The sequence below is a fragment of the Penicillium mononematosum genome (genome assembly GCF_028829835.1).
Source record: "Penicillium mononematosum strain IBT 11891 chromosome Unknown utg000002l:1.0-8112719.0:1.0-8118358.0, whole genome shotgun sequence".
Lineage (NCBI taxonomy): Eukaryota > Fungi > Ascomycota > Eurotiomycetes > Eurotiales > Aspergillaceae > Penicillium > Penicillium mononematosum.
The window spans coordinates 1221737-1246723 of record NW_026643272.1 but is presented as its reverse complement, the minus strand read 5'-3'; the positions used below and the strand labels follow the sequence as shown (position 1 = coordinate 1246723).

General features: G+C 48.9%; 13 protein-coding genes across 13 annotated transcripts; 7 read left to right on the top strand and 6 right to left on the bottom strand.

Annotated features, from left to right (window-relative positions):
- Positions 1-301: 301 nt before the first annotated feature.
- On the top strand, positions 302-4409 carry tcsC (putative two-component osmosensing histidine kinase (Bos1); the record flags this gene model as incomplete). The annotated part of the gene is made up of 3 exons (XM_057289006.1): positions 302-4194; positions 4260-4323; positions 4383-4409. 3 exons carry the CDS (start codon positions 302-304, stop codon positions 4407-4409), a joined length of 3984 nt encoding a protein of 1327 aa, XP_057150208.1.
- A 1019-nt stretch (positions 4410-5428) lies between these two features.
- N7519_002227 (uncharacterized protein) lies at positions 5429-5632 on the bottom strand (the record flags this gene model as incomplete). Its single annotated transcript, XM_057289005.1, has 1 exon — positions 5429-5632. The coding sequence occupies one exon, from the start codon at positions 5630-5632 to the stop codon at positions 5429-5431; it is 204 nt and encodes a 67-aa protein (XP_057150207.1).
- Positions 5633-5811: 179 nt separating this feature from the next.
- N7519_002226 (uncharacterized protein) lies at positions 5812-6326 on the bottom strand (the record flags this gene model as incomplete). The annotated part of the gene is made up of 2 exons (XM_057289004.1): positions 5812-5977; positions 6142-6326. The coding sequence occupies 2 exons, from the start codon at positions 6324-6326 to the stop codon at positions 5812-5814; spliced, it is 351 nt and encodes a 116-aa protein (XP_057150206.1).
- Positions 6327-6343: 17 nt separating this feature from the next.
- Positions 6344-6802, bottom strand: N7519_002225 (uncharacterized protein; the record flags this gene model as incomplete). The annotated part of the gene is made up of 3 exons (XM_057289003.1): positions 6344-6532; positions 6558-6669; positions 6768-6802. 3 exons carry the CDS (start codon positions 6800-6802, stop codon positions 6344-6346), a joined length of 336 nt encoding a protein of 111 aa, XP_057150205.1.
- An 834-nt stretch (positions 6803-7636) lies between these two features.
- N7519_002224 (ribosomal eL24 family protein) lies at positions 7637-8276 on the bottom strand (the record flags this gene model as incomplete). The annotated part of the gene is made up of 2 exons (XM_057289002.1): positions 7637-8204; positions 8272-8276. The coding sequence occupies 2 exons, from the start codon at positions 8274-8276 to the stop codon at positions 7637-7639; spliced, it is 573 nt and encodes a 190-aa protein (XP_057150204.1).
- Positions 8277-8346: 70 nt separating this feature from the next.
- pam18 (putative mitochondrial DnaJ chaperone (Tim14)) lies at positions 8347-8962 on the top strand (the record flags this gene model as incomplete). The annotated part of the gene is made up of 4 exons (XM_057289001.1): positions 8347-8529; positions 8583-8656; positions 8718-8771; positions 8824-8962. 4 exons carry the CDS (start codon positions 8347-8349, stop codon positions 8960-8962), a joined length of 450 nt encoding a protein of 149 aa, XP_057150203.1.
- A 1045-nt stretch (positions 8963-10007) lies between these two features.
- Positions 10008-12951, top strand: atrR (transcription factor atrR; the record flags this gene model as incomplete). Its single annotated transcript, XM_057289000.1, has 7 exons — positions 10008-10183; positions 10236-10367; positions 10430-10791; positions 10843-11339; positions 11391-11566; positions 11627-12190; positions 12240-12951. The coding sequence occupies 7 exons, from the start codon at positions 10008-10010 to the stop codon at positions 12949-12951; spliced, it is 2619 nt and encodes an 872-aa protein (XP_057150202.1).
- A 584-nt stretch (positions 12952-13535) lies between these two features.
- N7519_002221 (uncharacterized protein) lies at positions 13536-16347 on the top strand (the record flags this gene model as incomplete). The annotated part of the gene is made up of 2 exons (XM_057288999.1): positions 13536-14784; positions 15557-16347. 2 exons carry the CDS (start codon positions 13536-13538, stop codon positions 16345-16347), a joined length of 2040 nt encoding a protein of 679 aa, XP_057150201.1.
- An 851-nt stretch (positions 16348-17198) lies between these two features.
- Positions 17199-17893, top strand: N7519_002220 (uncharacterized protein; the record flags this gene model as incomplete). The annotated part of the gene is made up of 2 exons (XM_057288998.1): positions 17199-17451; positions 17505-17893. 2 exons carry the CDS (start codon positions 17199-17201, stop codon positions 17891-17893), a joined length of 642 nt encoding a protein of 213 aa, XP_057150200.1.
- A 737-nt stretch (positions 17894-18630) lies between these two features.
- On the top strand, positions 18631-18825 carry N7519_002219 (uncharacterized protein; the record flags this gene model as incomplete). Its single annotated transcript, XM_057288997.1, has 1 exon — positions 18631-18825. The coding sequence occupies one exon, from the start codon at positions 18631-18633 to the stop codon at positions 18823-18825; it is 195 nt and encodes a 64-aa protein (XP_057150199.1).
- Positions 18826-19041: 216 nt separating this feature from the next.
- On the bottom strand, positions 19042-20149 carry N7519_002218 (DUF1295 domain protein; the record flags this gene model as incomplete). Its single annotated transcript, XM_057288996.1, has 2 exons — positions 19042-19725; positions 19781-20149. The coding sequence occupies 2 exons, from the start codon at positions 20147-20149 to the stop codon at positions 19042-19044; spliced, it is 1053 nt and encodes a 350-aa protein (XP_057150198.1).
- Positions 20150-20422: 273 nt separating this feature from the next.
- On the top strand, positions 20423-22608 carry N7519_002217 (DNA topoisomerase 3; the record flags this gene model as incomplete). The annotated part of the gene is made up of 7 exons (XM_057288995.1): positions 20423-20509; positions 20564-20764; positions 20815-20993; positions 21043-21212; positions 21261-21583; positions 21634-21769; positions 21815-22608. The coding sequence occupies 7 exons, from the start codon at positions 20423-20425 to the stop codon at positions 22606-22608; spliced, it is 1890 nt and encodes a 629-aa protein (XP_057150197.1).
- Positions 22609-22745: 137 nt separating this feature from the next.
- Positions 22746-23780, bottom strand: N7519_002216 (uncharacterized protein; the record flags this gene model as incomplete). The annotated part of the gene is made up of 1 exon (XM_057288994.1): positions 22746-23780. The coding sequence occupies one exon, from the start codon at positions 23778-23780 to the stop codon at positions 22746-22748; it is 1035 nt and encodes a 344-aa protein (XP_057150196.1).
- Between the last annotated feature and the right edge of the window lie 1207 nt (positions 23781-24987).

The following is a 24987-nucleotide window of genomic DNA, read 5'->3' as shown; positions in this document are numbered from 1 at the left end:
CCAGAACAGGGCTTATCCACCTATTTTCCCCCTTCCCGACTTTCCATATTCCCTTTCATATTTATCACCCGGTTGACTCGGGTTTCTTTCTATTCCTTGTCTTCTCTGTGGACTGTCTCCCCCTCATGTCGCCTTAATTAGACTATATTTCTGTCATCCTGTCAGGATCCAGACCTTTCCAGTGAGTGTGTTCCTGAAGCTCTATCTCTCCGACTACCCCATCCCATAATTCTCTGGGGGTGTTGGTACTATAATATGCCTTTCATATTAGTGTGCTATGAGCTAATTTATTTAGGCCACAATGGCTACCGCGGACGAGACACTCGTGGCCGCGACTGCCGTGCTGCAGAATCTTGCAAGAGACGAATCTATCCCCGGTTCCTCTTCGCCCCCGTTTGATTTCCAGTTATCCAACGGTACCAAATCGGCCAAACTTCCCGGAGAAAACAGTACCGCCAAGGCAGCCTTCGAAGCCGAGCTTGAGGCCCTGGTGCGCCGCGTGCACCATCTGGAATTCCAAGCTGTCAGTCACCACAATTTCCAACAGCAGGCGGCCCCCCATCAGACCTCACCGTCTGCTGGAGAGACCAGCGAGAGGAATTTCTTGTGGACATTTGGGCTCTCTCGCTTGTCGTCCGGTCAAGATTCTGACTCTCTGTCACAGCAGCAAAAAGCGATCCCGGTCCCCGCGGACGAACCACCCCTGGGAGAAATTGACGACGAATCCGAAGAAGAAGATGATAACGGCACCCGTGTCGTGCGAGAGGAGGATATCAGCTTCCTCCGCAACCACGTACAAAAGCAGGCCGAGGAGATAAGCAGCCAAAAGGATATTATTGCCCAGGTCCGCGACGAACTGCAAAAACAGGAAGAGCACACCCGCCGTGCTCTTACTAAGGTCGAAAATGAGGATGTCGTTCTACTCGAGCGGGAGCTGCGCAAGCACCAGCAGGCCAACGAGGCCTTCCAGAAAGCGTTGCGTGAAATCGGTGGCATCATCACCCAAGTCGCCAACGGTGATCTATCCATGAAGGTCCAAATTCACCCGTTGGAAATGGACCCCGAAATCGCCACCTTCAAACGAACTATTAACACTATGATGGATCAACTGCAAGTCTTCGGTAGCGAAGTGTCTCGTGTCGCCCGCGAAGTCGGTACTGAAGGAATACTCGGTGGACAAGCCCAGATCACTGGCGTCCACGGTATCTGGAAAGAGCTTACGGAGAACGTCAACATTATGGCCAAGAATTTGACAGATCAAGTGCGAGAAATTGCCGCGGTGACTACCGCTGTCGCTCACGGTGATCTTAGTCAGAAGATTGAGAGTCGGGCCCAAGGTGAAATTCTGGAGTTGCAACAAACCATCAACACCATGGTGGACCAACTCCGAACGTTTGCAACAGAAGTTACTCGAGTCGCGCGTGATGTCGGTACGGAAGGTGTATTAGGAGGACAAGCTCAGATCGAGGGTGTACAGGGCATGTGGAACGAACTCACGGTTAATGTCAACGCTATGGCCAACAACCTTACCACGCAAGTACGAGATATTGCTACTGTCACCAAGGCTGTTGCCAAGGGTGATCTCACACAGAAGGTCCAGGCCAACTGTAAAGGAGAAATCGCAGAACTGAAGAACATCATCAATTCCATGGTGGACCAACTACGACAATTCGCACAAGAAGTCACGAAGATTGCCAAGGAAGTCGGTACTGATGGTGTCCTAGGAGGCCAAGCTACTGTGAATGATGTCGAAGGAACGTGGAAGGATTTGACAGAAAACGTCAACCGTATGGCCAACAACCTGACCACGCAGGTGCGTGAGATTGCGGACGTCACTACCGCAGTCGCCAAGGGTGACCTAACCAAAAAGGTTACTGCCAATGTACAAGGAGAAATCCTCGACCTCAAGAGTACGATTAACGGCATGGTGGATCGTCTCAACACCTTTGCTTTCGAAGTCAGCAAAGTGGCTCGTGAGGTCGGCACAGACGGTACCCTTGGCGGTCAGGCCAAGGTGGACAATGTGGAAGGAAAATGGAAGGACCTGACGGACAATGTGAACACCATGGCGCAGAATTTGACGTCTCAGGTCCGAAGTATATCCGATGTCACGCAAGCTATTGCGAAGGGAGACTTGAGCAAAAAGATCGAAGTGCATGCTCAGGGAGAGATTCTCACGCTCAAGGTCACCATCAACCACATGGTGGGTCGACTGGCCAAATTCGCCACTGAGCTGAAGAAGGTCGCCCGAGATGTCGGTGTTGACGGCAAGATGGGTGGACAAGCCAACGTGGAGGGTATTGCTGGTACCTGGAAGGAAATTACCGAGGACGTGAACACCATGGCCGAGAACTTAACATCGCAAGTCCGCGCGTTTGGTGAAATCACCGATGCCGCCACCGACGGTGACTTTACCAAGTTGATCACAGTCAACGCGTCTGGTGAAATGGACGAGCTGAAGCGAAAGATCAACAAGATGGTTTCCAACTTGCGGGATAGTATTCAGCGAAACACTGCCGCTAGGGAGGCTGCCGAACTTGCCAATCGCACCAAATCAGAGTTCTTGGCCAACATGTCGCACGAGATCAGAACACCGATGAACGGTATCATCGGAATGACCCAATTGACGTTGGATACGGATGATCTCAAGCCGTACACCCGAGAAATGTTGAACGTCGTTCACAACTTGGCAAACAGTTTGTTGACTATTATTGATGACATTCTGGATATTTCCAAAATCGAAGCCAACCGGATGGTTATTGAGAGCATTCCATTCACTGTCAGAGGTACTGTCTTCAATGCTCTCAAGACATTGGCTGTCAAGGCCAACGAGAAGTTCTTGAGTTTGACCTACCAAGTCGACAACACCGTTCCTGATTATGTCATTGGTGATCCATTCCGTCTACGCCAGATCATTCTTAACCTTGTTGGAAACGCTATCAAGTTCACCGAGCATGGTGAGGTTAAGCTCACTATCCGAAAGTCGGACAGAGAACAATGCACGACCAACGAATACGCCTTTGAATTCTCGGTGTCTGACACTGGCATTGGAATCGAAGAGGATAAGCTTGATCTTATTTTCGACACCTTCCAGCAAGCTGATGGCTCAACCACCCGCAGATTTGGTGGCACTGGCTTGGGATTGTCGATTTCCAAGCGCCTTGTAAATTTGATGGGCGGTGACGTTTGGGTCACTTCCGAGTATGGACATGGAAGTACTTTCCACTTCACCTGTGTGGTGAAACTCGCGGACCAGTCTTTGAGCGTCATCGCCAATCAGCTCTTGCCGTACAAGAACCACCGGGTGTTGTTCATCGACAAGGGTCAGAACGGCGTTCAAGCTACCAACGTCATGAAGATGCTGAAGAAGATTGACCTGGAGCCTTTGGTTGTACGGAATGAAGAACATGTTCCCCCGCCCGAGATCCAAGATCCTTCTGGCAAGGAATCAGGTCATGCCTACGATGTCATTATTGTTGACTCGGTAGACACGGCCCGGGTCTTGCGGACGTTTGACGAGTTCAAGTACATTCCGATTGTTTTGGTCTGCCCTTTGGTGTGCGTGAGCTTGAAGTCGGCTTTGGACCTTGGTATCAGCTCATATATGACTACACCATGTCAGCCGATCGACCTTGGCAACGGTATGCTACCAGCCTTGGAAGGCCGGTCGACGCCGATCACCACCGACAACTCACGTTCATTCGATATTCTTCTCGCAGAGGATAATGACGTGAACCAGCAGCTTGCAATGAAGATTCTTCAGAAGCATAACCACAATGTGTTTGTTGTTGGTAATGGATTGGAAGCTGTCGAGGCTGTCAAGAAACGTCGTTACGATGTTATTTTGATGGATGTTCAAATGCCAGTCATGGGTGGCTTTGAAGCCACCGGCAAGATTCGTGAATATGAACGCGAGAGTGGGCTCCAACGAACCCCAATTATCGCGCTCACTGCGCACGCTATGTTGGGTGATCGGGAGAAGTGTATCCAGGCCCAGATGGACGAGTACTTGTCCAAGCCGCTCAAACAAAACCAGATGATGCAAACTATCCTCAAATGTGCTACCCTTGGCGGATCACTATTGGAGAAGAGCAAGGAGTCTAGGATTTCGAGCAGCGGGGAAATGCACCCCAATTACTCCATGAATGAGAACCAACAGCCGCAGCCACCACAACAGCAGCAACAACAACAACGGTCAAAGCAGCAGCCCTTGCCGTCCCCTCGCCCGCTTGTAGATTCCCGGTCTATCACAAGCTCAGGTCCCATCAGCCGGGGAGTGTGGTCAGTCCGTCGGAAGAGAAAGAAGAGGTGATCGACGAGCGGGTACGTTAGCTGTATGTTCAGAACCGAACTCTCAAAACAGCTTGGCTAATTATTTCCAGGCATTGCTACGATCCAACAGTACATGAGTTTAGCATTTTATTTCCATGCAGATGATTTCGGTGCGACTATACCCTGTCTATATGAGTCTCATCTACTTTTGTCACTTCATACCCACCTGCGTCTTCACCTCCGTCTTCTATGATTCTCCGTCATCAACCTCCACCATTGCATTCGCTTTGTTTTCTTCTGAATTTCATTTCTCCTCCTGTTGGAGGTGGTGTTTGGCGCAGTCTACGATAGGATCTGGTTTGATCTTTATGGAAGGATGACCGAATAGGGGAGTTTTCGCTTGCGAGAGGGGCGCTTTGTTCTTTTTACCTCTTCCTCTACCATTTTCCTCTTTCTCCTCTAGCCTCTCGCTTTTTCCGTTCGACCCCCTCAGCATCGCCATCCATTCCTGTACTGTATTTAGTTTGCTACTGAGCATATCAAGCGCGGCACAAGAACACCGCTCAATTTCTTCAAGGTCTTTTCTTTTTTATCATTCATGCGTATCTCCTATTTAGCTGGCGGGTCGTCTGACTCCCAGCTATCTCTCAATCTATCTCTGGGTCACCCATCTTTCACCCCCCAAACGGTGCATTGCGCGCTCTACTCATCCGTGTATACCTGACGACCCCAATTCTGCTTCCGTAGCCTAACAGTTTGGCTATTCGATCGGTACTGGCGTTTTATGGAGATCCACTCCAATAGCCAAGTGAGCCATTATCATCACTAGAAGACTGGGCCCTGGACGCTATTTTGCGGTCGATAGCAGACGGCTGCGGGGGTTATTGGGGTACTGAGGTTATGTCCCTGCCCACTGGTGATGTCCACATGACGAGAAGGTTATAACAGGGCTTGCCTAGACGGGATATTTGTTGGCGTGTGTTAATCCGGAAGCGCCGACTACACTGTCCTCTGGTAGCTATTATAACTATAAAAAATTTAGAAGATACAACATACTATAATGTTATTAGTCGTTGAGTTAGAGGAACGTTCATTGATGAAAGTGGAGACCAGCTCCAATATCATGGAAATAAAAACTGAAAGTCCCAGCTGCGATTTAGACATCTCCAAACGGACCAATTTGACTGGCCACGGGCCAGCCCGATGGTGAAAGCGCTGTCGGCCGCCTTGACGTTGGCGTCGGTTTTATCCAGCCAAGCTGCGGCGAGGTGCGCGTGTTTTCACCGGTGAGGGCGACTGTGTTCCTAGCAAGAATAACGAAGGGCTGGCCAACTCGTACTCCCTGGTTCGCTTGAACCATGGCTATATGAGCCAATAACTGTCCAGCTCCGGCTAAATTGTCTCGCTTTTTGGCCTCAACACTATCAAATGGCGGGCCATATGATCTCTACCTCCGGCTTGTGAAGTGGTTTTTCAAGCCGACGTCCATTTCAAGATAAACGGACCATAAGACTCGCAAAAGGAGGTACTCCTCCTTTCTTACGGAACCCCAATGATCTTGCTGATTAGGATGTCGTGTGTTGCCGGAAAGATGGACTGCGTCTTGCCATTCTTCCCATGTCTCAGGAACTCGGCCGAAAACTGTTGCCGGCGGCATGGTGGAAGCCCTCGACGAATCTGAATCCCAGCTTCGGTCATAGTGTCTCTAGATTAGAGGGCGTTCTTTGTTTGTATGGGGGTATGACTGGGGCATGGAGTATTGCGCGTCATTATGAACCTCTCCGACTGCTCATCGAATAGTGCGCGTAGTTCAGTGGAACCACCCAGGGTGGTTCACATTATCAAGGTCAGAAGCTTCCCAAATCTTACCCTCTGGCAAGATGAAAAAGAGCCAACTTCTGTTCTTCACTTGTCTCTTCTTGGTCGGGCCCAGACTCTATCTGGGCTGCTCCCCATGGGCGAATTTCAAGGGCAAGATCGTTCTTTTGAGAAAGCTTCTTCATAATAAGCTTGTCGAGCTGCCTATGTGCCACTTCGTGGGCTTTGGTGGTCATCTTGACCAAGAGTGGCTTCAACGATACGACATAACCCACTCGATGGGTCTCATCGCCGCGAATTGCCGGCGTTGTGGTCTTTCAGGCTTCCAGTGAGCTCCAGTCCGGTATTCTCGGAGGAGGAAATGTCGATTCCACCATGCCTGGCGAATGTCGAAGTTAGCATTGGAGTTGTTGGTGGCTTTGTATGGCAAGTTTTCGATGGCCTAAAGAGACATAGGAGTCGATTACGGTCTTTCGGCCAGTAAGTGACTCTGGCACAGCAAAGGATGCCTTGCGCTCTTTGCGGGAAGCAATGATGGCGTTCTGGGTCCTTGTGCTTTCTCGATTATAGGGAGTGCAACTATGTTGTTGTTGTTGCACAATGGAGACATCCAGCAAGGCGGCTGCCTATGCCTTTCAAATTGGTTTGAGGAGTGAAATTGATGTTTCGATATCCACTGGACCTGGTAGTGGCGGAACTTTGGTGGTGCCATATCGGGAGACTATAGCAGTGTGAGCCTAAAGCAGGTTAGCCATGTTATGTAACAAAGGAACACAAAATGGATACTAACAGGCATCAGAGTTGAAAGTAAGAGAAAAGTGAGGTGCGCGTAGAGTACTAATAGGTGTTAGAGTTGAAAGTAGGAGAAAGAGTGAAGTGAGCGTACCTCGTGGACTAGGCCAAACTAGCTAGGGCTGAGTATGGTAAAGTGGTAGGATGGTGCAACCGTGCATATATGTGAGATTTGGCCGAATCTTTGGTGGACAAATAAGGAGGTGGTGTCTATGTAGACACAAACGTAGTAGTGATATAGATTAAGAATCAGTTCAAAAAGACTGAGGGGCCTGATTTTATCAGCGGGGAAAGAAAAGGAAGTGAAGCTGATAAGGAGAGAAGAAAGAGAAGGAGAGCTTGATAAAGCAAGTTGGTCTAATTTATAGACCACTCAAGACTTCAAACTGTGATATAGTAGGGTGGCCGCGGTCTGATTCTTATTAAATGTGTTAAGGAAAGTAGGAGCAGAATATGGTGTTCTATAGTAGAGCGTCAACTATAAATATAGATCATTAATGTATGCGCCTGGTCACTGTACTGACTAGCAAAATAGCAACCTATGTAACATTTTTGGGTCATTGTAAACATATTTTTATTAGCCTCCTAAGCAGCAAGAGGCTAACAGCCCACTGGATATGAGATATGATGAAAAACATTGATTGCTTTTAAAACACCAAAGCATGCCCAACTCCGAAAATCTGCATGTTGCAGGAACCGTGTCGTATCTGAGAAAGCATAAAACAAAAGAAAAAATAAATGCCCAGGATCGAATCTAGTCGATATCCATCTGCTCCTCCACTCCACCATCCACCAAAAGCTTGCTCTTCTGCTTCTGGCGGACTCTCTCCTCGCCGTGAACTCTGTTGGCAACCTTGCTCTGCTCGGCCACCATGGGAAGACCCTCCTCGCGCTCCCGGAGTTCCTTCCGAATGAGGTGCTCGCCCTCGTTGACGACCTTGCGGTCCGCCTCGCGCTGGCGCTCGCGGGCGAGTTTGCCGGCCAGGCGGCGTTTCGTGAAGACACGCTCGCGGCGGGATCTGATCTCCTCCACTCTCTCCATGGCATTGAGGGTAGCAGCCATAAGGTTGCGGTCGTACTTGACGGGGACGTTTCTCTTCTTGGCGAACTGGGACAGGACAAGCGACGAATCCACGATCATCTCCTTTCCGGCGGAGGCACGGTGAGTCTTGGTCCACTTAAGCTTGCGGGGCTGACGCTTCATCTTGAAGTTCTTGTGGCACTTGGACCGACAGAAGCGGAATTGTCGGGCATCGTTGCGGACGAATGTGATGCCCTTACTCGGGTAGGCCGGGCGGGAACAGAAGTGACAAGTTTCAACACTGCAGATTAAATGAAGATTAGCATTCCGTAGAACGGGTACAGACAAAAATTAACGGCAAAACTTACCGCATGGTTGTGGAGTTGGTGTTGGTTATGTCTTCGTTGAGTCGCAAGAAACTTTTTCTGTAGCTTCGGGCCTGAATGGTGGAGCAGAATACGCTAAGCCCTTTTGAGAACACCCGCGCTGACTTTTCTATCCCGGCGCCTTCTCGCCCACTCCCCGGTTCAACTGACTTGATCTCATTTCGCGACTTCTATATCTCCATCTACGAAATGGCTTCTGCCCTTGCTATCGGACTTGGCATTGCCACAACCGCCTTTTTGGTGAGTGAAAATGGTCGTTGTTCAGCAGCACGGGACTAACTCATTGTCTACAGGGCCGCGCCGGTCTGGTCGCCTACCGCCGCTCCAAGGGAGGCTTAAACGCTGCTGGAAAGGCATTCTATAAAGGGTCTGTGGAACATCTCATTATTTTGCTCTCATATGGGATATTTACTGACGTCGTAATACAGAGGATTCGAACCGCGCATGAACCGTCGGGAAGCCTCCCTGATTCTACAACTCTCGTATGTGCTAGCGGCAAACCTTTGATATACCAGAACTGACAGTATCTCTCAGTGAACGAACCTTGACCAAGGACAAGATCCGCAAGAACCACCGCCAGCTCATGTTGCTTAACCACCCCGATCGCGGCGGCAGCCCATACTTGGCTACCAAAGTCAATGAGGCGAAGGAATTCCTCGATAAACATGTTTAAGACTTTGCCGATGCGGCTTCGACTTCTCTCTTCTCCGGCATCGACCTTTTGGCAATGATGGAAAAGCGATTTTGGTCTCGACATTGACAAACTGGTCATTATATTTTGGGCACATAGCGTGGCGTTGGTTTGGCATTTTACAAGATCGGAGGAACAGGACTGCTCTTTACGAACCTTGTTGTATCATATGTACTGTTTTCACATATCCCTACGAGATCGCCGCTCTTCGTTGAATGTACTTTTATACTACCCATCGGACATATCCAGCACCCCAGAACCGGTAATACCCGGCATTATATCAGGTCATACCTCTGCCAAATTGTCGATCTCTGCGCCTCTGCGTCATGGCCGAATATAACAAGGTTAACCCCTGGATAGTTAAGTAGACCTAAGGCTTTCAAGGTTACAAGACCCGGACACGGAGTCCGTCCTACCCCACGTCGAATGCTACACACCCCTTTCGCAAGAATAATTATGCTACAATAGAAAAATGGGTTTGATCGGCGCAAAGAGAGTGGATTAGAAGAGAAGAGATTGAACGGAAGTCAATGTCCTGTTCTCCGGATCGGACGAATTCGACCGAGTTTTTAAGTTCTCTACTCGGCGGTCGGGTTTCATGGGTTCCGTCATGCCACGAAATATTCCAAGGCAGCAACTCGTATAGCGTAACTCCGTATAGCGTATCTCCGTCGATGATTTGACTTCCAAAGTTGAAACATTTTGAATCAGAGAAAACCATCCTTCCAGCTCTCACGTGTGGTTGAGTCATTTCTTACCTAAAACCCCAAACTTTCCAAACGTTGGGTACTCCCAAGGTTGTGTCCAGTGATTTCATTGTCAGCTCCCTCCAGAACTAAGAATTCTATCCTTCCATGCGTCATTCATTTCTATAATCTATAGCGCACTGTCTCCTTTCTCAGGGGCGCTAAAAAGCTTTGCGCCGAGAGCACACCCCGCAGTATCGCTCATTACTTATCACCGCTCATTACTTATCACCGCCATTACCTCTACTCCGCGGAGTTTCCGTTGCCCCTCAAACAGTACAATGGATGGCCTGGGGGACGGCGACAGCCTGGGCTTCGACCCGCCTAATATGATGAACCAGACACCACACCTCTTCAACTATGATCATTCTCAGATGCAGGCGGGATCTATGTACGATGATCCGTCATTGGGCGCGGGGATGAGACCAACGATGCGAAGAGACGGAGGATCGCGAGGGTGAGGATCATTGCCCATTGCAGATATTGAGAGCATATCTAATGAGTGACAGGCGTGCGATATGTGTCGGAAGAAGAAGATCAAATGCGATGGAAAGATGCCAAAATGCTCGCACTGCATCAACTACAAAACGGAATGCATCTTCACACAGGTGGAGAAGAAGCGGAATCCTCCTAAAGGGTACGTATACTTGTATCCTTCACTGCATATATGGCTCCATATCTAACTCGGGTATTTCTTGTATAGAGCGAAATACATCGAAGGACTTGAGAATCGACTGGGCCGGATGGAGTCGCTGTTGCGTTTGTCGGGTCTTCTGACAGAAGACGATGGCGGCAAGACAGATCTCGGAACATTGGAGAAACGATTAGCGGATCGAACGAATGCGTTGAACGCGGCGAAAAGCTCCAACATGTTCATGGCTCAAGCAGCCGCAGCTCAACAGGCCCCAAGCTCCCACCAGACCACACCTCGTATGGAATCCACCTCCAGCCCTCAGACGGCCGCTACATCACCAGAGTCACAAAAGTCGGAGACCGAAGTCGAGGCACTGTCGGATATGATGTGTTCTTTGGTGACAAACAACTGCGGGGAGACTCGGTATATTGGTATGCTTTCTTGTGCAACTGTTTAGGCTTATTTTGTTAACATTTGTACAGGATCCTCATCTGGATTTTCCATATTCTCTCCAAAGGGTATTCAATGGGTCAATGAGAAAACCGGCGACACATCTTTCCAGGACATGATCTCGTCAGCATATGTCGATGACAATAAATGGATGTACTGGAAACCTGAGATCTTCAGCGACATTTTCGCAAGACGAGTGTTCAAGCCTCTCCCGCCAAAGGATGAAGCTCTTTCTCTATTCAAAGACTTCTTTGAAAACTTCAATTGCATGTTCCCACTGTTCCATGAAGCGACATTCATGCACTTAGTGGAGCGGCAATACTCGCGTGATCCTTACGAGGGTTCGGGCTGGTGGGCAAGTATAAATGTTGTCCTGGCGATTTCTCATAGGCTTCGGGTTATGAGTAATTTGGTGCCACACGAAGAAGACAAAAAAGCTTGGCTTTATTTGAAGAACGCCATGGGAGTTCTGACCGAGCTTACGATGCGTAACACCGATCTATTGAGCGTGCAAGCGCTATTGGGCATGGTAAGATGTCTTACCCTGATTTTGGTGGCTTTATCTAACGTACTCTGCTAGTCACTCTTTCTTCAAGGAACCCCTAACCCACAACCTGCTTTCTTCCTAGTCGCTGCGGCCATTCGGCTTTCTCACAGTATTGGTCTACACAAACGCGGTTCTGGCTTCGGCCTCAATGTCGTCGAAGTTGAGCAGCGGAAGAGAGTCTTCTGGATCGCCTATCTTCTTGACAAAGAGTATGTCCCACTTTCAGAGGCCCGAATACCTTCACTTCGAAATACTGACCAATTCCTTAGTATTTGTCTACGCTCTGGTCGACCACCAGTACAAGATGACGATGATATGAATGTCGAGCTGCCAAGCGAAGATCCGCCAGACAATGTTGGAAATGTGCCATTATCTGATGGCAGAAGCAAGTTCAACCTATTCCGGGCATTGTGTGAATTCGCCATTATTGAAAGTAGAGTATACAAGCGACTTTATTCTGCCAAAGCGTCGAAACAATCAGACGGCGAATTGCTCAATACAATCGGTGAGCTTGACAAGGAGCTCGAAGACTGGAAAGACAGCATTCCTATCGACTTCCGCCCCGAATACGAAATTCAAGCTACCCACACCCCCCTCATCATCCACATGGTCGTTCTGCATTTTGCCTACTACAATTGCTTGACCACCATCCATCGGATGTCGGTCCATCATGGGTATTGGACAAGTCGTCTGTCCAACTATGCCATACAGGGTTTGAATGCACGGCCTTTGAACCCTAGGGTGTTTTTGTCGGCAGTTTTGTGCGTCACTGCTGCCAGAGCGTCGATTAATCTGATCAAGTATATCCCGCAGGGAGACTTTGCTTGTGTCTGGTACGTTTCAGAGAATTGTGGGAACAAATAGCTTCTAACTTGATATCAGGCTGATTCTATACTACCCGGTGTCTGCCCTTGTAACTCTTTTCGCCAACATCCTCCAGAACCCCAATGATGCTCGTGCTCGATCCGATGTCAAATTAATGAGCGTGGTAGTCAGCTTCCTGTCCACCCTAGTCTCCGACGAATCCAACGGCAGCATCAAGCGTATGCTAGGCCTTTGCGGCGAATTCGAGAGAATTGCCAAGGTGGTCTTGGATAAAACCGAAAAAGAGTCTCATTCGCGAAAGAAACGCAAGAATGCAGAAGACTCTGCAGACGCAGCCGAAGGACAGTCAGCAACTTCACCCTCCGCCAAACGTACACAACCACCGCCCACGTCCGCAACCTTCTCTCCCTCCGTGTTTACGCAACCTACGGCTGCCGCCCCTGAGCCCGGTACAGCAGGTCCATTCCCAGGGACTACAATGCCCCCAACAAGTGGCTTTTCCACAGACCTCCCAAGCAATGTCCATGCCATGTCTGGCATTGGGCAAGAGTTCTCAGACATGCTGAGTCCTGAACAAATGGCTAATGTTGGATTCTCTGACCAACACGCATTCAGTGCCAGCCCCGGTATGACACCGTTCCAGCAGCCATTTGTCCCACAAGACCTCTGGCAGATGCCAATGACAATCGAGTGGGACTGGGCGGATATGTCTACCAACTTTCCTCCCTTCGAAGGAGCTGGCCCCGGTGGGCCGCTGCCTGGGCAGTAATCATGACTGTATGAAGGACCAGAGTCACTAGCTCATGGCAGTGTGCTTATTGTTCCCGGTTCTATCTCTCCACACCAAACCATCTCCACACCTCTTGTATATTGAAGCGCTCCTCTTCTTATTTCGGAACATCCCGAGGTCTCTATGGAGTGACCAGGATAATTATGGGTTTTCATTACGCAGCGAATGGCGCAAAGGTGGGCCATATCTATAGGAATATGTACAGACAGGTCTCCAATCGGATGCAAATCAATATTAAACAAAGTAATCCAACGGAGTTTATAGACAACGGCCTTAAAAGGAAATTACGGCTTTAAGCTAATTCCATCCTTGGCACCTGCCTATGTGGGCACCTGGGCACCTGCACTTCTGATGACTCAGCCGGATCGGCGAAAATTTAGAACCGACTGGAACCACACGGCGTCACCTCGGACCTGGATGGCTCAAGAGCTTCTCAACACCCAGCTCAGTTTCCCCCCTCCCGCCTAATCTTGATGGATTGTGGTATTATCCATTACCTCTAAACTCGATTGACCACCTTTTACCCCCGCCCTCGTAGCCCTCGGGGCTCCCATTCCTCGACCATGGCTACCTTACTCCGACGGCCAGGCAATCTCGCTCGCTACTCGAGGAAAGCCGCGGAATCTACCGGTCGCATAGGGCTGGCTTCCGTGCATCTGCGACAATCAAGACTGTCATCTCTGGTCTTATCAAGCCGCGCTAGAACCTATGCCACGCAAGGTCCGACACCCCCCGACAACGGCCGGAACAACACACCAGATGGCCGCAACAATGACAACCAAACAAAGAAGCCGAATTCAGCTCTGACCGATGCTGAATTAAAAATTGTGGACGAATGGCTGGCAGATACGATGGATGTGGAGCGACGTGCCAATGTCCGGAAGTATCTCATGAGCAATGGACTTCCACCGGAAGTCAGGGCGCACATCGATCCGAATCAAGAACCGACATTAATGGACCGTATCAAGATGACGCGATTCCTGTGGCAAGTCTCAGCTTACCATGCTGATGAGCGTCTAGCTAGACAGGAAGAAGAGGCAAAACGTGGTCTCGCAAACATGCGCACTTTCTCTGAAAAACGCAGGGATGAAGAATCCAACCTCCGCTTCAATAATGACTCGGACAAGGAGCAACAAGGACAGCAACCGGCAAAGGAGGGCGAACAGCAATCCAGCGGAGAACCGCCAAAGGATCCCAAGCAAGACAAGGATCCGAAGGAGGAAAAGGATAACAAGGAAAAGCAAGGCCCCAAGAAGGACCAGCAACAACAGAAGAAGAAGCAGCAAGGTGATAAGAAGGGCAAGGTACCCCCGAACATGGGCAAGGTCCTCGAGTTCCGCTTTGATCCCATTTCGTTCTTCGTTACCGCTCTCGTCACATACTACGCCTACCGCAGCTTCTTCCCCGGCGAAAGCGGGGGAAGAGAAATCACTTGGCAAGAATTCCGGGCAAACTACCTCGAGAAGGGCCTCGTGGAGAAATTGACCGTCCTGAACCACAACAGGGTTCGGGTCGAGCTTAACCGCGAAGCTGCGGTTCAAGCCGATTCAAATGGTCAACCTGCCTCCTATGTCTACTTCAGTATTGGTTCTGTCGACAGCTTCGAGATGAAGATCGAGGCAGCTCAGTATGAACTCGGTATTCCCTCGCATGAACGTATTCCTGTCGCCTATCACGATGAAACCCCATGGGGCGGCGTCTTGATGTCCTTGGCTCCTACTATTCTCTTCCTTGCTGGTGTCTTCTGGATGTCCCGGCGTGCCGGTGGCGGCGCCGGCGGCCAGAGTGGCATCTTTGGCATCGGAAAGAGCCGTGCCAAGCGCTTCAATCACGAGACCGATATCAAGATCAAGTTCTCCGACGTTGCGGGCATGGACGAGGCCAAGGTTGAGATCATGGAATTCGTTAGCTTCCTCCAGCAACCCGAGCGGTTCGAGAAGCTGGGTGCAAAGATTCCCCGTGGTGCCATCCTCTCAGGTCCCCCCGGTACTGGTAAGACATTGCTTGCTAAGGCCACTGCTGGTGAATCTGGCGTGCCTTTCTACAGTGTCAGTGGTTCCGAATTCGTTGAAATGTTTGTTGGTGTCGGTCCCTCTCGTGTCCGCGATCTCTTTGCCAATGCCCGGAAGAACACCCCCTGCATCATCTTCATTGATGAAATTGATGCTATTGGAAAGTCCCGAGCAAAGTCGAACGTTGGTGGTGGAAACGATGAGCGTGAAAGTACTCTCAACCAGATTCTCACTGAGATGGATGGTTTCAATACCTCCGAGCAAGTGGTTGTCCTGGCTGGTACCAACCGACCGGATGTTCTCGACAAGGCCCTCATGCGTCCCGGACGATTCGACCGACACATCTCTATTGACCGACCTACCATGGACGGTCGTAAGCAGATCTTCCGTGTTTACTTGAAGAAGATTGTCACCGACGAGAACCTGGAGTACATGGAGGGCAGACTTGCTGCTCTGACTCCCGGTTTCGCTGGTGCTGATATCGCCAACTGCGTGAACGAGGCAGCTCTTGTTGGTAAGTTCTTATCCATATTCTCTTCACTGTATTTAAAGCTAACAATTCTTCCCTGCAGCTGCCCGTGAAAACGCGGACAAGGTCATCATGAGACATTTCGAGCAAGCCATCGAACGTGTCATTGGTGGATTGGAGAAGAAGTCCCTTGTTCTCTCTCCTGAGGAGAAGCGGACGGTAGCCTACCACGAGGCTGGCCACGCTATCTGCGGTTGGTACTTCAAGTGGGCTGACCCGCTGCTGAAGGTGTCGATCATTCCTCGCGGACAAGGCGCACTGGGATATGCGCAATATCTCCCAGCAGGTGGCGACACATATCTGATGAACGTCAACCAGATGATGGACCGCATGGCCATGACTCTGGGTGGTCGTGTTAGCGAAGAGTTGCACTTTGAAACCGTGACCAGCGGTGCTAGTGATGACTTCAACAAGGTCACTCGCATGGCTACTGCCATGGTGACTAAGTTTGGCATGTCAGACAAGCTTGGTTACATCTACTACGAGGATGACGCACAGCAGCAACTTCACAAGCCTTTCTCCGAAGATACTGCCCGCTCTATTGATCTGGAGGTTCGCCGTATCATCGAAGAGGCCCACAAGCAGTGCCGCGATCTCCTGACTGAGAAGCGGAAGGAGCTTGGTATCGTTGCCGAGGAGCTTCTGTCTAAGGAGGTTCTTGGACGTGACGACCTCGTCCGTCTCCTTGGCCCGCGCCCCTACCCGGACTCTGGCGAGTTCGCCAAATACTTCGATGGCAAGGGCGGCCGAACCATTGCCCCACCGGAGCCCACTGACCCCGAACAACTCTCGGGTAAGGACGGCCGGGACGAGACACCTATCCCTCCTTCATAGATTAAGGAGATGGTGTTTCTTTGCATTGTGCTTTGGTTTGGTTTTGGTTCAATTTTGGGAGGCATGATATCACTGTAGCCTCTCTTCTTTTTGTATTTATCGATTGCATCTCCCGTTTCTTCTCCCCTCTGATCTTCTCTTTTTGTCTACTCTCATCCACAACACCTTTCTCCCTTTCCTCCTCGTGCTCAATAAGAAGATCGTTTCCTTTCCTATATTTTCTCTCATTTGTTCCCCTCTGTCCATCTCCGTGTCCAATTGGATCTGTACAACTTGTACTGAGTGTATAATAGGGAGTTATTTTGAAACATGTCAAGTTCATGTCTCTTTCGCGTAAATATCGAACCACTACCATGAAACTTACAGGCAACTAAGTTATCTAAATCTTCTTTGATGGCAATGACATGCAAGACATTCGCATGTCTTGCGCTTTATACGGTGGGACCTCTGAGGCTAAACCTTTGTACCTGGATATACAGCCGTATATACCGGGCAGCGGTATATACGGCTCTTCTCAGTGATCTTCTCAGGTAGTCTTCTCCGGTAGTCTTTTCATGTGTCTTTTCAGTGGTCTTTTTTTGGCAGTCTACTTAGTTCCCTTTTCATTGTGAATTCAAAGCCTAGTGCACATAGGCAATGCATACAGAACTACAAAGATGGTCACTTAGGTAACCTTGGAAGCAGCCCTGGACCGCTATTCGCTCTTTCCTTTTTGGGTAGCGGCGTTGACCTAATCAATATACAACCCTGCCCAGGTGGAGAGAATCCATTACTCTCTTGAGCCCCTGGCTATTTTCTTTTCTTAAACTACTGACCCGTTTTTCATTTTCATTTTCATGTCCTATTCAAACATGGACAAAATAAAAATCCCCAAAAGCTTCAAGGCCTGGTATGACAACCTGTTGACCATAGCCCAAAGATCACCCTCCATCCCTTCATCCCTTCTGCAACATATCTCGAATCTCGAATCCTCACAGCTCCCCACAATAGCGGCATCCGATATGTCGCTCCAGCAGACAGAGATTGCATTTGGGATAAATCTGGCAACTGGACCACAAGCTTGGATGATCCCGCATATGTTCTTTGCTCTCCCCGCGGATTTTGGTAAGTATTAGCCTTTTTCTTTAGGGACGTATTCTCATTATAATCATAAATAGGTCGTTTTCTGGAGCAGTACGACACGTTAACCAAATTCGCCGTGGACAATGAGGCTAAGTTCTGTCGTATTGACGCTTTGATATATGTGGTCTATCGAAGTTTATCAGAGCAAGACCTACTTCCAAACACCGGAGATAGCAGAGCCACTCTCTTCTTCGAAGCTCCTTTCAGGTGGAGTCCAGTATCCGTTAATGGGGTTCCTCACACATGTACTGGAACCGCCGACTACGCCGTCCTCTTCGGAGGGAAAGATCATATGGCCTGCCATTTGATAGTGTTAGAGGCCAAAAGGCGAGACGGTATAACCGGAGCTGGACAGTTATTGGCTTATATGGCCATGGTCCAAGCGAACCGAAAGGCCCATGGCCAGTCATTTGGGGATGTCTGAGTGACGGCTGGGACTTTCAGTTTTATTTCCTGGACTTGGAAGGGAAATGGTCTTCGCGAATGCTATCTTCGGCCGTCTGGGGCTGGCAAGAAATTGCAAACATTTTGGCTCATATGATAATCCAAGCCCAGGCTGTGGCGAATTCCCCTCTTCGCCCATTGCGTTCGACGCAGGGTCCTTCTACACCCTCATCAGTGATTCCGTCAGTCGCAGAGGGCTCTATCGCCCCAAAAAGAAAATCGATGTCTGAGACAGCAGAACCTTCGACCAAAAGACAGCGCACTTCAATTAGAGGCTTTGGTCTCTCGGAAACACCGGGCTCTGTCACTTCCGAAGTGTTTCCAACTATTGGCTCTTTGGGAGTCAGGTTGGATGACTTCGCTACAGAATCTCAGGCCTCACTAGACAGAACTGCCGAGAGTGGTTAACTTTTGTTCGACGATCCGCATATTCATTGTATCGCTCTATTTGGGGTCGGTCTCCACTTTGATCAGTGTACGTAGTTTCTGGAAAGAACATATTGGAGAGACATTCCTATTGAGATGCGTTCAGTTCAGGGCCTACGCGATATTGGGTATCTGGTAACAAGTGTGCGTCACTGAAAGAATACATAGAGAAGATGGTGTTGTGCAGCCGAGCAATTCAATGTAACCGCGGAGAGAAAGCTGGTTGCGATGGGGGAAACACAATGGCCGCGGACAGGACCGCAATTATTTGGGAGGGGATGGAGATAACGAATGGCTATGGTGCCAGTTCATCCTGGTGAATCTTGGTCCGGAGTGGGAGCCCTGGGTCTCTGGGTGGCCAAATTCGAAGATAAAGAGAGAATGGATGCTGCAACATGCACTTTCAGGGGACTCTTCCCCATCCTCGAAGCAGAACAGGCACGTCGCCTGCAAGCTGCTCGTTACACGAAGAATTGTGGTGCGTAACTATGTCTTTAGAAGTCCTGTCAATAGATATCTCGTGTTTCTAGTTTGTTGCAATGAGTGATTAGTGCCTGGGCATTTTAAGAATAGTTTGCATTTCGTGTCGAAATCGATAGTTTGAGTTAAGATCCTAAGAAAGTGCAGAAAATCACAGCAAAAACAATTCCACCGATCTGGTATAGACTTTCTTCATCCTTTGCTTATATATCACCAAACACATTAAGTGCTCTTCTTGCTAGCCTTGGTCTTCTTGGCCTTGACAGACAGGCGAGGGATGAACCTGCCAACGCGTGCCTGGTAGTCACTGTACTCGGGGTACTTGCCAGCGGTGATGGCCTCAGTCAGACGTACGCTTCCCTGGAAGATAGCAAGGGTTCCCAAAGCACCCAGACCGGTCCAGTTGAAGTAAGTCTCCGTGCGGTAGCAGGACCACAAATACATGGTCAACCAAAATGCCTGCTCAGCAACGAAGTTGGGGTGTCGTGACCAAGACCAGAGGCCGCTGACAACAAAGCCCCGCTCAAGATCCTCAGCGGAGAACTGGTCCTTGTAAGGCTCGGGAATACGCGCGTTGGTTTGGTACTCCTTCTTAGCGGACTGGAACTTCCACTGCTGGCCGTCGGCGAAGAATTCAATAATAATGAAGAAGAACGCAGCACGGGAGAAGGCCAAGTCAGGAAGGCCAAAGGTCTCAGGTCCCTGGTTGTATGCGGCGACAACAAAAATGTAGGTCGGAGTGGTGATGAGAAGGAGCAGCAGCGACTGAGCAATTGAAATAAACCCGAGGTTGAAGATCATGAAAACAAAGCTATTGTTCACTTTGGAGCGCACGACCTCCCAGCGGTAGTCTTCCGAGCCAATCGAGTATCCTCCTTTGCGCCAGTAGTTGTAAGTCAAGCGAATCTATCCCATAATTCGGATCAGTACATGCAGAGTCTCGAAAGAAGAGTGAACTTACACTCCAGAGAACAGTGACGACGGCGATTGTATCCAAAGTTTGGGTCTGGATGCCGGACAAACGAGCCCAGAGGGCGAAATGCACGTTATACAGCGCGGGGAGAATGCTCCAAAACCGGTCTATTTGTGAATAGTTTCGGTTGATCTCGGCTGCAATAAAAAGAATACCAGCGAGGACTCCACCGAAAGCAATTGCAGAGACCAGGGGGTTGGTAGCTAGATAGACAGCTCGCAAGCTATGCACATCGCTACCAGCTTCGCGCAAGCTGTCGGGCAGCCATTGTAACTGGGTCAAGTAGGGGAGAACAGTGAGCTCAAATGAAGTATAATCCAAAAGGGACTCCACGCGGGGGAGTGGTAAAGATGCCATAGCTGTGCTCTTTAGGATCAAAATGCCGCAGAGGGAAAGGAAAACAAAAGCCGTTTGTTTGCTCCGGTGGAGTTGGACGGGTAAGTTGGCCAGTAATTGCCTGTTTGGGAATAGCGTGCCTAAAAAAGAAATATATGCCTTAGGCGTGAAACAGCGCGTCTCAGGCATCTCATCTCTTCGCGTCCGAGTTATCCAGAACAAGATGTGATCGACATCAAGACATTCAAGGCCACCACCACTATGAACCCCATGTGATCTAGATTGGGGCTCTTCATGGCTCGCAAGATCCTATGTGTGGCTGAGAAGCCTGCCATTGCTCGCGCAGTGGCCACTCACTTGTCGGGGGGTTCTTTTCAAACAGTGGGTTCCCTTTTATTATAGAATCCTCATGAATCCAGCTAACATTGAACATAGCATGCGATTCGTGGGAATCAATATGTGAAGAACTATGAATTCGATTTCAATTTTGGTGGTGCTTGGGGCGCCTGCTCGGTCACCATGACCAGCGTAGTGGGCCATCTGACTGGCCTGGACTTTGACCGCGAGTACAAAGGCTGGATGTCCTGTCCTCCAGGGGCACTATTTGAGGCCCCGGTGCAAGAGACCGTTGATAAGGTGGGCAAATTCCAGCAGCTGTCTTGACTTCATGCTGATGTCTTCACTAGGACAAGCTACCAATTGCGGATAACATCCGGAACCAAGCCAAGTACTCTAAAGCCCTGTTCATTTGGACCGATTGTGATCGCGAAGGTGAGCATATCGGTTCTGAGGTCCGTAATCAGGCAAAAGCAGGAAACGCTCGGATCGAGGTTAAACGAGCCAAGTTCAGCAACACAGAAAGCGCGTAAGTGATGTTGGTTTCTTTTTGGCTACTCCAACTAATCCGAGAATAGACATGTTCGTCGGGCTGCTTTAGAACCAGTCAATCTCGACGAATATCAGGCCAGTGCTGTAGCTGCCCGAATCGAGCTTGATCTTCGAATCGGGGCTGCGTTCACCCGCCTACAGACTCTACAACTACAAACAGTGGTGGCAGCCTTGAAAGAAAAAGTCATTAGCTATGGTAAGCCGTCGATCGTCACAGATATAAGTAAACAAATTAACAAGTTAGGATCCTGCCAATTTCCTACTTTGGGTTTCGTTGTCGACCGATACTTGAGAGTCCAAAATTTCAAACCAGAAACATTTTGGGGCATCAAGGTCATACTCAGCCGTGAAGGCAAGAAGGTCAACTTCCTCTGGAAGCGGGTACATTTATTTGACCGAGCAGTTGTGACGATGATGTTAGAGCGATGTTTGCTTGCAAAACAAGCCAAAGTCACGAAAGTGAATCAGAAGCCGACAAGCAAATGGCGGCCATTGCCCTTGACCACGGTAGACCTACAGATGATGGGCAGTCGATTTCTTCGTTTGGACAGTCAGACTATAATGAAGGTAGGGAACTGACTCTCATATTGGATAGTACTCATCTAACAAGCTCAAAGGTAGCAGAAGCACTTTACACCAAGGGATTCATCAGCTATCCCAGAACCGAAACAGATCAGTTTGACAAAGGAATCGACCTGAAGAAATTAGTCGAAAAGCAATACCCGACAATTCATGGGGCCAATACGCTCGAGAGTATGCTGGTTGGACTTACCTTTCATATACAAGGCTAATTCCTAGTTAGGCTTATTGATGGCAAGTTCAGGACTCCTCGCTCTGGTCGCCACAATGACAAGGCCCATCCACCTATCCATCCAGTTAGCTGGGTTTCACCAAATCAATTGAATGCCAATGAGAAGAAGGTCTATGAATTTGTTGTCCGCCGATTCCTCGCCTGCTGTTCTGATGATGCGAAGGGCCAGAGCACAGAGATTGAGATTCAATATGGCGAGGAATTTTTCCACACCAATGGTCTGATTGTGTTGGAGAGAAACTACTTGGATGTATATGTCTACGATAAGTGGGAAAGCAGCCAGCAACTTCCCAACTTTGAACGAGGGGAGCTCTTCGAGCCCACAGAAGCCAATATTTTCGATGGCAAAACAACTGCTCCGAACTACCTGACTGAGCCCGAACTCATTGGCCTGATGGATGCCAACGGGATTGGTACAGATGCCACGATGGCGGAGCATATTGCCAAGATCAAAGAACGTGAATACGTCGCCATAAACCAACGCGGCGGTGGTCGCAGTTCAGTGCAGGAATTCATTCCGACCCGTCTAGGTGTGGCCCTTGTGGAGGGGTATGACAATGTTGTCGAGGGTTTACCTAATAGTGTGTCTCTCAGCAAGCCGTTCCTTCGCAAGGAAATGGAATTGAGAATGGTTGAGATCTGCTCAGGCACCAAAACTCGACAGGAGGTCGTCCAGCAGAGTCTGGATATGTACCGAGAAGTCTTCATTCACACACAGAGACGCATCAATATGCTGAAGACTGCCTGTCGGAAATATCTTGTTGAAGAAACTACGTCATGATTGTCAGTTACAAAAGGCATCATATCATCTATAATTACAATGAATGTTCAACTGATTAAATTTCGCATGTTCAAAGAAAAGATGAGCAGGTCATAAAACGCGCTATGTTACAGATACAAAATGGATATTCACATGCCCTAGGTCAATCCCTGACCATTGTACTGACCTACACCTCCTTTTCCATTCTTCAGACCCATAGCTCCCTTGGAAGTGGAAGCTCCGTTGGTGCTAGAGCTCTTGCTCTTGCGTAAATCCAAATTGGGCTGCTCGAGATGCACTCCCGGGTCGGGCAGGTCTTCGGACAAGTTCTTCGCCATTAGTATGTTGAGCCAAGCCAACTGTCTTGGGATCTGAGGGAAACTTTCAGTATTTCTCATCAGTGTTTGGTGTTGCTGACTGACCTCGTCCAGCTTGGACTCCATAGTGATCAACCCAGACGTGTACTTGTCTTCCATGACGCCAACAAGATGCAACAAACAATGCTGGACATCGGCCGAGGAGTCTCTGATGGACTCCGCTAGCTGGACGAAAACATGTCGTACTTGTCCATTTTCTCTCCGGAATTCGCGGATCTCTATCATCAAGGTGTGGAACTGCTCTTGGACGCCGCCCATTCGGTCAAAGTAGTCGTATTGCATGTCCTCGACTTGACTCTTGACGTTATACAACATCCCAAAGCCCATTACCTGTATTGTGAGAATAGCCAGAACGAGAACAGCCATGACGATGTAGTACACCGAGCTATCCTGGGCTGCGATGAACTGCTGCAGTTCCTCGTAGGTGCGCTGAGATGCCGAGCCGTCGTTCAAATAGACCGAGGTTGGTATTGCCGTATCACTCGGGCCTAGCGTTGTCACTGTGACTCCTGGGATGTTGATTTGCAGTGATACGGCTTCAGCCGATTGTTGCAGGGCCAGCCTGGCATTTTCGTACTGTCGGGCATCGACTGAAAGTTGTAGGAGAAGGTCGTGCTCTGAGATTGCATCGTCATTGGGGAAGACGAAAGGATGAACTTGGCGCAATGCGTGAATGGAGTAGGCAATTTCGAGGGAGTTGAGGCCCCGCCAGAAGAAAGAGTTGGAAGGACTGATTCCGGTCAACGGAATAGAATGCCAGAGACCAATGCTGCTGAGGCTGGCAAAAACAGCCCCAAGCACCAGCTGGTCGAACATCTTGGTGGATTTGATATCAGATGGGTTTGAAGAGACTCAAGGGAATCTCCGTCTCTCTCGGTGTCTTGAGAGCTTAAATATAACCAAGATGGCGAAAATCCAACAATGAATAGGCAATTCTTTATTCAACTCATTATGACTGGTGTATTCAAACTTGAATAAACATTCATTGTTTTGCCTCATTGATTGTATGAGAGTTGCATTATGTATGCCTGGCATGATTGTTTCTTTGTTAGAAGTGAACAATGTTTAATCAATCATATCTTCTAAAATCATATATTTGTAGTAAGACAGTAAGCTGAAATTAATCTCAAAGAAATCAAATACCAGTACAAAGAGACTCTAAAAACATCTTTCAAAATAATCTAGGCGGTCTCCCCAATAATAGGGCCTTTTCCGGAAATACAATCAATTCCTTTGATTATCCTGAAGAGAACTAACACGCCTATTTATGACCAGGGAAAATGTTCAGAACAAAAGCATTATTATCACACTACTGAATACGTTTTAGGGTAGGAATCTTCTAAGGTAGCTTGATGCTCTACTCTGCGTAGCCAGTATAAACCATTATTCATACCATACCTAAATATGGAGAAAGAGTATTGATATGAATAAACTTGTAACACATCAGGTCAAGCTAACGCCAAAGGCGTAGGTGAAACTTTTAATTATTTTCTCATGCAGTTAGCCATATTGCATGTTTAGGAAAGCGACAGAAACCTGGCAGAAGCAAAGGCTGTTTTCACGCTTGTGTCATAGGTTCTTTCAACGCTTGTCTGTGCTATCACTAGAAGGTGTCTAACATGAATGAAACATGTTAATCCTGTAGGTCCTAGATAAAATACAAAGCGCAGTTCCCATAACAGCCCTGGAGGGGGTGGTGGCGTATCTCGAGCTCATACTATCGACACAATGACCATTAATCAGGATCGAGACTATTATTGGCAAGACTAGTAGGGAACTTGCGATTGGAACAGAGTCTCAGCTTGTTTAAAGCACCACAACGGTTTTACCAGATGTCAGAATACTCGTATTTTGCCGCCTCCTACTGGCCCATGAACCCCAATAGCACTTATCCTCTCGAGGTCAGAGGCTCACTTCCTATTCTAAAAGAGTGAGATTGACGTTGATCCACTTCATTCGATGGTAAAATGACTTGTAAGTTCAGAGCATATGCGGCAATTCTCAACGGAGACGTAGGAATAGA